At 56.1% G+C, this 9,698-nt stretch overlaps 1 protein-coding gene across 4 annotated transcripts in view; it reads left to right on the top strand.

Moving 5' to 3' along the window:
- RUBCN (rubicon autophagy regulator) overlaps positions 1-9,698 on the top strand; it is a 24,674-nt gene that overhangs the window by 3,975 nt on the left and 11,001 nt on the right. For 3 of the 4 annotated variants that reach the window (XM_009635607.2, XM_035891215.1, XM_035891214.1), the window contains 10 exons: positions 93-252; positions 428-534; positions 1,106-1,246; positions 1,464-1,620; positions 1,844-2,392; positions 4,982-5,077; positions 5,252-5,367; positions 5,840-6,041; positions 6,413-6,514; positions 7,301-7,375. In XM_009635607.2, the coding sequence (XP_009633902.1) occupies positions 93-252; positions 428-534; positions 1,106-1,246; positions 1,464-1,620; positions 1,844-2,392; positions 4,982-5,077; positions 5,252-5,367; positions 5,840-6,041; positions 6,413-6,514; positions 7,301-7,375 (1,705 nt within the window). The remainder of the gene's footprint in view (positions 1-92; positions 253-427; positions 535-1,105; positions 1,247-1,463; positions 1,621-1,843; positions 2,393-4,981; positions 5,078-5,251; positions 5,368-5,839; positions 6,042-6,412; positions 6,515-7,300; positions 7,376-9,698) is intronic. The other variant, XM_035891213.1, reaches the window with a different exon arrangement.

The raw sequence follows: 9,698 nt of genomic DNA on the forward strand, positions 1-9,698 counted from the left end.
GCGCTGGAAAGCTGCTGTTATTGGGAGGGAACAACCCCTGCTCCCCCACTTGCCTCTGCATGCCTTAACCTGTGCCTGGCGTCCCTTTCCAGTTCATCAGCCTACAGGAGAGCAGCCAGCCTGACTCGGAGGGCCCGGGGGACCAGGCCATCGCGCAGCTGTGGCTGCAGCACAGCCTGCAGTGCCACTGCCTGTCGGCACAGCTGAGACCGCTCCTGGGGAACCGGCAGTACATCAGGAAATTCTATGCAGGTAAAGAGAAACGGACTTTTTCCTTCTTATTAGGAAAATATCTAGCTGGTGGCCTTTCCAAGCCATATGGGAGTGAGGGGGGATGGCAAAAAAGGTGGTTTGCATGTGAGCAACCGGTGCTGTGAAACCATGTAGGTGAGAGGGCCCCCCCTGAGCAGCGGTTTTCTCTCCCCAGACACTGCCTTCCTGCTCAGTGACGCCCACGTCACGGCCATGCTGCAGTGCCTGGAGGCTGTCGAGCAGAACAACCCTAGGCTTCTGGCTCAGATCGACACCTCCATGGTGAGTTGAGGCCCTGCTTTTCCATCTGCATCTCCCCAGACACCAGCTGGCTGCAGCTGCTCATGCGAGGTCTCGTTCAGGGCACACGGAGCTGTTGGACAAGGGGCTGGACTTGGAAATAGCAAAAAGAGTTCCAAGAGGGGAGGAGAGTGGTGAACTGGTCCCCATGCTGCCTGCGCAAGGCTGGCAGGGGCTGGGGTGGGGGAGATGGCTGCGTGGAGCCTGCAGTGAGGTACTTCGCTTCTGGCTGGTGTTGAGGATTTGAGTACAAGGACCTGAGGACTGGTTCCTTGTAAGAGGCACCTCCAAAGCCCTCTCCAACACTCCCAGGCTTCAGGCCCAGCGAGCAGAGCTGCCTGGTCACAAGGGACAGCCACCCCCAGAGGGGATGAGAAGCACCCCAGGACGCCTGGGTGCCCACTCCTGCTGGTGATGCCAGCGACCTCCTGTGCAACCCCGTGCCAGCTGTCCCGTCCCCAGAGGAGGAAACAGCAGCTGCTTTCTTTGTACAGAGCTCCCCAGAGGAAGGCAATTAATGAGGCTTCATTAAATGGGGGCTGTGTTCTTTCAGCTGGCTGGCACGTCACTGCCATCCCTGTGCACGTCAGGTCCTTCTGCTGGGATGAGAGAGATGTGTGACCATGACGCTGAAGGACAAGAGAGCCGTCTGCCTGGGACGCTGGGCTGCCTGGATCGTTTTGCTGAGAACCTGGTAATTTCCCGATGGGAGCAGGCCATGTAGCTGTGAACAAAAAGCCTCTCCCCTCTGCACCGCGGCATTTTTCCCTCCCCACCCTCCTGCCCCCAGGGCTGCTGCATCCTTTACTGGCTGGTGACTAGGCGCTCGCAGGTCGATTCCTTTCCGTTGCTGCTCCTTTGACGTGTAGCCCTGTAAATACTGATTTATTAATGATGCCACCTCTCTTCAGCTTACCAGGCAGAGTGACAGTCCAGCCCCAGTGAGCAAGAGTCAGAGCCTGACTGCCCTCCCCGCGTCCCCGTACGTCCCAGCTGCAGGCTGCACGCAGCAGCGCTGCTTTGGGTCCTTCTCCAGCCTCCACCATCCAACTTCCTCCAGCCTCTCAGGTAACGAGGGTGCACTGGGAAGCTCAGGATAGACCCAAAAAAGACTTTGCCTTTTTTCTGGAATCATTGTGCTGAATGGGTGCAAAGAGATCTCTGCCCGCACCAGGAGGGATATCCCTGGCCTTTGCCTGTGGTGGGTGGGCATGCTGGTGTGAAGCCAGAAGCTTATTGGTGTCGGGTGGTCTGTTTGGGTGTGTGATATCCTGCTCCTACCTCTGTCCAGACAGGAGACCAGCAAGCTCCTCCATCAGCTCCAGCTCTAGCCAGCCCCAGGAGTGCTGCCCGTCCACCCGGTCCTCCTCCTTCAGCGAGGGCAGGTCCCCTCTGGAGCAGCCCGGCTCTGCCACCCACTTCCACATCCCCTCACCCAAAGACCCCTTCTCTCCGGCCAGCGAGATGAGCTCCAGCACCACCAGCCAGAGCGAGGACACTTGGACAGGGAGTCAGGATGATCCGCAGAGCGATGCTAACGATGGGCCGGAATACCTGGCCATTGGGAACTTGGGGCGCCGGGGCCGGGCGTGCAGCAGCACCAGCACCAACAGCACCAAGAGCAGTAGCTCCAAACTCTTCTCCTCCAGCAGCTCCCAGAAGCTGGACTCAGTCTCATCCCTGGGGGAGCAGGGAGCGAGTGGAGGTGGAAGCAGGGGCCTGAGCCTGCTGCGCCGGTCCAGCTTCTCAGAGGGACAGGCGTCAGCTCCGCAGGGCATCCTCAAGAAGAGCCACATGCGCTCACACTCCGACACCAATGTGGCTTCGGGGAAGTTGCATGGTAATGGTGCAGCTTTTGTAGGATGGCTTTGGGGTGTGGGAGTCCCTGGTACTGGGAGGCTGATGCTGGCCACCCCTTTGACTCCATGGATCCGGTCGGCGAGCAGAACAGTGGGCGAGCAGTTGGGACATTTGGTCTTTGCCCTCAGCTTTCCTGCTCCACGCTGGAGTGAGGGGCTGACATCTTGCTTCCCAGAATGCCCTGGCCCAGTCTGTTATTGGCATTGGCAGCTTTTACTAAAAACTTAAAAAATGGCCACGATGCTGTGGCATTAGCCGTCCTGCTTCCCCACTGGCCTTGCCCAGCTGGGGCATGGGGCCATGGCATGGCACTGGGCTGGGGCATGGGCTCATCCTGCTGGTAGGATGTTATCCTACTGGTAACCTGCTGGGTCCTCCTGTGCTCTTGAGTGGGTGAATGCATGGGGTGGGGGAGTGGGATGTGAGGGGACAACCAGTTTGTGGGAGTCTGCCCCGCTGGTGCTGCCTTCATGGGAGAAGTGGAGGTCCTTGCTGAGTAGTAACCAGTCTGTCTCTGTTTTCTCTCCCTTAATGCTGTCCTCCTCCTCCTCTGTCTGCCCAGGAGGCCTCAGGGATATCACCATTATAATAGAAGATCCAGTGGCAGGGGGGGGGGCCAGTGTAACAGCCCTTCATTAGTCGTCATTGCATCAAGTTCAGGATTTCCATCAACCCATTAATGTCCCTTTAGAAAACAAAAAAATTTCTTTCTTCCCTATGTCCCAGCTGGTGCTTTGAAGGGTGGTCAGGTTTATGCATGCAACCTGACTGAAGATCCCACCTTGGTTGTTGGTAGCAGTGGACCAGACCAAGAAGGGCACCCAACTCCCCTGCATGGCATTAGGGAGCACTGGCCACTGAATCCCTGAGGCTGCATCCCCTGCCCTTCCCTCCACCCCGCTGCCTCGGGAGCCAGGAGAGGTCTCATCTCTCACCTAGCAAACAGGGGCTGGCAGCTAAACAGGCTTGGGCTTGAACATCTTATTTTTCCTTTCATTTAGTGGATCTGTGGCATGGGTAGGTTAGATGTTGGCTGAACTCAGCTGCGTCCCAGGCAGCTGTGCTTGTACCCACAGCCAGGACTCCCGGGTGCTCTTCTGGGCTTGGGGCAGGTTTCCCCCCAAGCAGAGGTGCTGGGATGCTGCCATCCCTTTGCCCCACATGCAGAATGAGTCAGCAGCTCAAAAAAATGGGCTGTTTTCTTTTGCCCCCATTGAACAGTGGCACTGGGTTTGTTGAGCTCATGTCTGGCTCTGCAGCTGGGAAGGCTCCTTCCTGGTGGTGGTGGGCATTCAGACAGACCTGTCCAGCCCTGCGTCCTGCTCCAGCAGAGATGCCGAGCACTTCAGCAGTAGGCTCTATTGTACATGGCATCCCGATGCCGAGCACTGCCTCGCTTCACCCTTCAGCAGTAGGCTCTATTGTACATGGCATCCCCCAGACTGGTGATCACGAAGTGGTTTCTGTGCTGGTTTTCAGTACGGCTGAGGTAGCTGCAGGACACCCTGCCAGGCTGCAGTGACTAGCTGTGAGAGCCTCCCACCTTGATGGGTCTCCTTTGCCACCCAGCCTGTGGGGTGGGCTGGTCCCAAGCCCCATCCTGGTGGCTGCCACTTTGTGGTCTTGGTAGGTGGGTGCTGGTGTTGGCGGGCTCAGGAGCCTCCAGCCATATCAGAGTTATGGCACAAAGCTGGGGGCAAAGAGGAGCAGGGTGTTGAGAGGATGGGGTTGCCCTTCTGTTGTGCTCAGGATGTTGGGATGTCAGCCAGCACCTGCCCCATGTTCACACCCGTATGCTCCTGTCCCACTCCAGTCGGGGTGTTTCCAGTCTCCTTCAGCAGCTCTCTGTCACTCAGCCACTCTGTCCAGGTGATTCTGGGGCTGTGGCTCTCCATACAGCACCATCTGTTGTTGGTCTCCGGTCAGGCCAGCTCCTGGCAGTCCCCGCTGGCTCAGCCTGGCAGGGAGTTGCCCCGCCATGCGTGCATGGGGCAGAGCCCTGCCCACAGCCTGCCTAGGTCACCTTGAGCACTGCAGCTCAGGCTCCAGGGTTGTGTGCAGGGAACCCTGGCTTCTAGTTGAGCAAGAGCATGTCCTTCAGATGCCTCCTTCCGCTGTTGTCCAGGCTGCTTTGCAGGGCTGGGAGCCCCACAGATCCCTCAGCTGCTCAGGTTTCCCCTTGTCTCCTGACTCTGCCCTGGGGAATAGCACTTCCCTCGGAGATGCTCCATCAGGAAGAAGGGGCTGGCAGAGGCGCTTGCTGGAGCCTGTTGAGTCCCCCAGCTCTGCTAGGACATTAAGAGAGGAAGGCTCGGGCCTTGACTACGCCATGACTCTTAGGAGCTTCTCTCCTTCTTTCCCCTTCTCTTCTCCTGCCTGAAATGCCCTTCTAGTTTTGTCCCCTCCTGGGCTTGCCCTCAGCCATGGCAGGGAGACAGAAGATGTCCCTCCTTCCTTCCCATCCATTTATGCCTGCCTTTGTGATGCTGAGCCCCTTTCATTTCACCCTGTGCAATGGCTGGGCGTCTCCAGGATACTGATGTGTGCCTGGTGTCGTCTTCCCTTCCAGAATCCCACTGCGATCCAGGCGGAGGGAGAGGGCCGGTCTCTGCTTCAACCCAGAGCAGCGAAATGAGCACACCCAGCTCCCTCTACATGGAGTATGGTGAGTACAGTCATCCTCAGCGGGGATGCTCGTTCCTGGTCAGGCTCCTCCATCGGCTGCAGTGGCCTCAGCTTCTGGAACCTGCTTGTGGGATGCTGGCTGGGCACTGGCAGGGCTTGTTAGCATGGGGATAGCAGCAGATCCCTCCCTCTTATGTTTGTCTCTCTTTTCTAGACTCTGGACAGTACCTGAGCTCGGGGGAAGGGATGTTCAGAAGACCCTCGGAAGGGCAGTCCCTCATCAGCTACCTCTCTGAGCAGGACTTTGGCAGCTGTGCAGACCTGGAGAAGGTGAGGGAGGCAGCAGCAGCCTGTGTGCATTGGATAACGTATCTTACTGCAGGTGCAGTGATGCTTCCCTCCATGGGGAAGATATTTCTTGTTACAGAGCTGTGCACAGGACATCAAGGTTGAGTTCCTCAGTGGTGTCTGGCAGCCAGGATCTGCCCATCCAGCATATACACAGCAGCTTTGCAACAGTTAGGGCTCCTCAGGGACACGTGCTCCCCAGAGTGGGTGCGTTGCACATCCTCTTCATAGGATGCCCCTTGTATTTTGTGAGTGTTCTGGTACCCAAGAAGGCTTTGATTTCTAGGTCCTCATAGAAGAGTCATGTTTCATGGGGTCAGGAGGGATTAAGGTCTTTCTACTACCCTCCGTGAGTGATAAGCTCTTTCCTGTCACAGGTGGGGAACAAGATTTTTCCAAGTCTTCCTAATTTCTCCATGGTGCAGCCTTGAATGCCTTTGCTCTTGCCTTGCAGGAGAATGCCCACTTCAGCATCTCAGAGTCCCTGATCGCTGCCATTGAGCTGATGAAATGCAACATGATGAGCCGGCAGCTGGAGGAGGAGGAGGAAGACAGCGACAAAGAGATCCAGGAGCTCAAACAAAAGATTCGCATTCGGCGCCAGCAGATCCGCACCAGGCATCTGTTCCCTGCCTGCCAGGAGATGGGCTCAGACAGTGGGTGATATGTTTTGGGCTCATCAGCTATTGGGATGTGGGTTTTCTGTCCGTTGCCTGTCCTTACAGCATCCTGCCTTCCTGCCTATTCATGGGAAACAGTGATATTGTTCCCAAGGTGCTGCAGAGATTTGTGAAACTCTGCTGCTATTGAAGACCATAATGGGATGGATACTGTACATTGATAACGCTTGTGCACTGCTGGTGCCAAGTTATGGAATGTAATTTCATTTTGAACGCATAGTGTTTTCCATCCTTGACCTCCATCCCTCCCTGCCCTGGCCATACCTAGCTATCAACTTCTCCCTTAGCTGTTAATGACCCTTAGGACCACTTCCATTGATGGCCTAGCTGTGTTGCATTTTTCCCAGGCCTTGTGGCGACAGACAGCGGGTCCCAGTTCAGCTCCCATGGCTCCATGCGGCTCTCCGACTCTGGCTCTGCGGAGGATGTGGAAGAGTACGAGATCCGAGGTAGGAAGGAATGGCTGCGTTAGTTTCTCGGTAGAGGCAGGCTTCTCCTTGGTGTGGTTGTGTTGAGGTCAGTCCCGCTGAAGAAGAGCATGTCCCTCTGGCCTCCAGGATGGCTTTTCCCAAAGAAATGGCTGGATTCTGAGCATGAGCAGAGCAACCAGTTTCCCTCATGTGGTGACATGACTTTCCTTTGAAGTCCTCTGTAATCCTCTAGCATTCAGTGCCTCTGGCTGGTAGGTGGTTTCCGTTTCATTGCCCGGTCCACATAGTGGCTGTCACAGCTAGAGAGAGGTGGGAGAGCTGCCATCCTGCTCTCCTCCTCCCCAGGCAGGAGGAGCTGTAGCTCTGACCACTTATCTCTTGGGTGGCAGTGGTGGGCGCTGGTCACATCCTGACCTGTGATACCTGTGGTCTCCGCTGCTGGCAGCTTGGGTGGCTGAGCTTATTGCCCACAGGAGAACTGTCTGGGTCCCTGGGTGTCCCTTTCCTTCAGAACCTTGTTCATCCTCCGGGTTGGATGACTCCTCAGCAGTACCTCCATCTTGCTGACTTTAAAAAGATGGAGCGGTCCAGTCTCCAGCTATAAACTTCCCATCTCTTGACAGCAAAGCCCTCCTTTCAGTCCCTGAGGGCTAGATTTTGGGCTCCATTTTGAAGCCCATGGAGGGGTGTGTGAACTCAGTTCTGAGCTTCTCTTGTGTGAGTGCTGCTCTTGTATTATGCCCTTTCTCTTTGGCCTGGCTGAAGCACTGAAGTCGACTGTTTTGTCATCACCGTGTTATACAGATGGTAACGATGGATCTAACCTGATTCAAATGTCCAAGAGCGGCCTCTCAGTGTCAATGGCTTCCTTGTTCTCAGGTAGTACCCCGCAGTGCTCCCCTGCAGCACGCGTGCGTGTGTGTGCAAGGTGTGTGTGTGTGTGTGTGCACGTGCACACTTCTCAGAAATCTGCCTGATTTGGGAACTGTGAACGGTATCATCCAGATGTCAGCAAGAAAAGCCGTGGCAGGATGATATGGCAGGATGGAGCAGAGAGGAGGCAGAGGAGCTCTGTCGTGGGCTCCAGCCCCCAGGGCATTTTGCCATGCAGTATTTTGGATATACCAAATGCACCTGCTGTGGTGAAGACGTGTGTTGCCTGGGGTAGGGCTTGGCAGGGCGATGGCACAGCTTTGTGACTCTGTAGCTGCTGAAGGCTGAGCCTGAGCTGGATGAGAGCAGAGTCCTTTACAGTCTGGGACCAGGTCTCCATCCCAGGCACCTTAGGGAGCATTGTCCTGCTTGACTTGGCAGAGCTGGCATGCCATAGCTCTGAGCTGAACCACAGCCAACCCTTCCCATCCTGCTCAGACTTGACTTGGAGAAGAATCCTTCCAGAAAGAAGTCCTGGAGGGAGAAGTAGTGAGAGCAGACAGGGCACAGGCAGTTTGTTCACTCTAGAGGCCCTGGGCACTGGGATCACGTGCAGCCAGGTCTTGCTTAGTGCTTTTATTTTTTGTAGTACTACTGGATAATGCTTCCTGTCTGCTGGCTGCATTTAAATAACCTTCATGTGCTCCCTGTTTGCTTTAGCAAGGGAACAACCTACGTGGGCTGCTGCTGATCTCTCCTAGTGGGTGTTCAGCACCAGTCCGTTGCTCCTGTCAGAGGTGCTGGTGCTCAGGGCTTCTCATCAGCCCCGCTGTGTCCTGCGTTTACAGCCCAGGGGTTTAATCCAAGGGGGCTCATCCTGAAGCTGGCATACGTGGGCTGGGGTGACGTCCTTGGATTTGGGGGCTGTTCACGAGTGTCCTGGGGACTAGCTCTCCTGGTGACAGCATTGGCAGCAGAGGCGTTTTGGGCAGCTAACTGGAGGCTTTTGGGGAGTGTCTATAATTAAGATTAGGAAGTCAGCGGTGGCAGGATCCCAGTGCTAGCCCCCACAGGAGCCTAGGGTCAGATTTGGCTCCCTCTGCCGTCCCTGAGACGATGTCAGTGCCTGAGCGTGCTGGCTCTGCCTCCCCATAACACTTGGCCCACGTTGTGCTGCATGTGCTCTGCTGTTTGCTCATGTTCATCGTAGTCCAGGACCATGCGGCACCTTCCTGTGCAGAGCTGAAGGCACCAGAGCATGGCAGGTATGTCTGGCCGGTGCCCTGCATGGTCAGGAGGCTATGTTTGCCTGAATTCCCTGTTTCCTGCAGCTAGAAGTCCATTCACATGACGTAGATATGTGGATTCCTTAGCATTATGATGCTTTCCTGTGTTGGTTTCTAGCAATGGATGTCAAACAAGGAGGTCAAGCATCTATGCTGAGCTCCACCAGTGTGAGTCTGTAAATCTACAGGCAGGACGAGGATTTGCTCCCCTTGCTGCCAGGGCAGCTGGCTTGCTGCTCTTCCTAGGGGAGCCGATGGTTCAGGCGGTGGCACTTTTTGCTAAGCTGGGCTGTGATTCTCATGGCCTCGGTGTGCGGTTGGTGCCTGGCTGGCATCAGATGGGCTCTGTGCGGGTCACATAGCCGGACCTGCTTGGGGTGGAGGAGCAGGGGCCCCGAGCTGTGTCTCCCCAGCGAGGCACTGGGCCACTGGGTCGACGGGAGCAGCAAGCCTGTGTTTGGGGGTGGTGGGGTCACTGCAGACCCCATTCCTAGAGCTCCCCAGAGATACAAATCAGGAGACCTGTTGGGCTGAAGGTTGTGGCATTGGACTCGGGCTGGCCAGCGACAGGCTAGAGGATGAAATGCAAGGGTTAGAGGGGCTGGGGGCTAGTATGAGCCCTCAAACCGTTCTATACAAATGCACGCAGCATGGGAAACAAACAGGAGGAGTTGGAAACTGTCGTGCTGCTAGAAAGCTACGACCTGATTGCTATTACGGAAACTTGGTGGGACGAATCCCATGACTGGAATGTAGCTATTGATGGCTACAGGCTGTTCAGAAGGGACAGGCGAGGAAGGAGGGGCGGGGGCATTGCCCTTTACATCAAGAAATCATTTCAGTGCAAAGAGCTGACCCTGAAGAACAGCCATGAGCAGGTCGAAAGCTTATGGGTAAGAATCCGAGAGAGAGGCAACAAAGGGAACCTGGTGGTTGGTGTCTACTACAGGCCGCCAGATCAAGAGTAGCCAACTGACGAAGCGTTCTTCCTCCAACTCCGGGAGGCTTTGCGCTCGCAGGCTCCCGTCCTCCCGGGGGCGGTC

The sequence above is a fragment of the Egretta garzetta genome, unplaced genomic scaffold (genome assembly GCF_000687185.1).
Source record: "Egretta garzetta isolate BGI_Z169 unplaced genomic scaffold, ASM68718v1 scaffold333, whole genome shotgun sequence".
NCBI classification, from domain to species: Eukaryota; Metazoa; Chordata; class Aves; order Pelecaniformes; family Ardeidae; genus Egretta; species Egretta garzetta.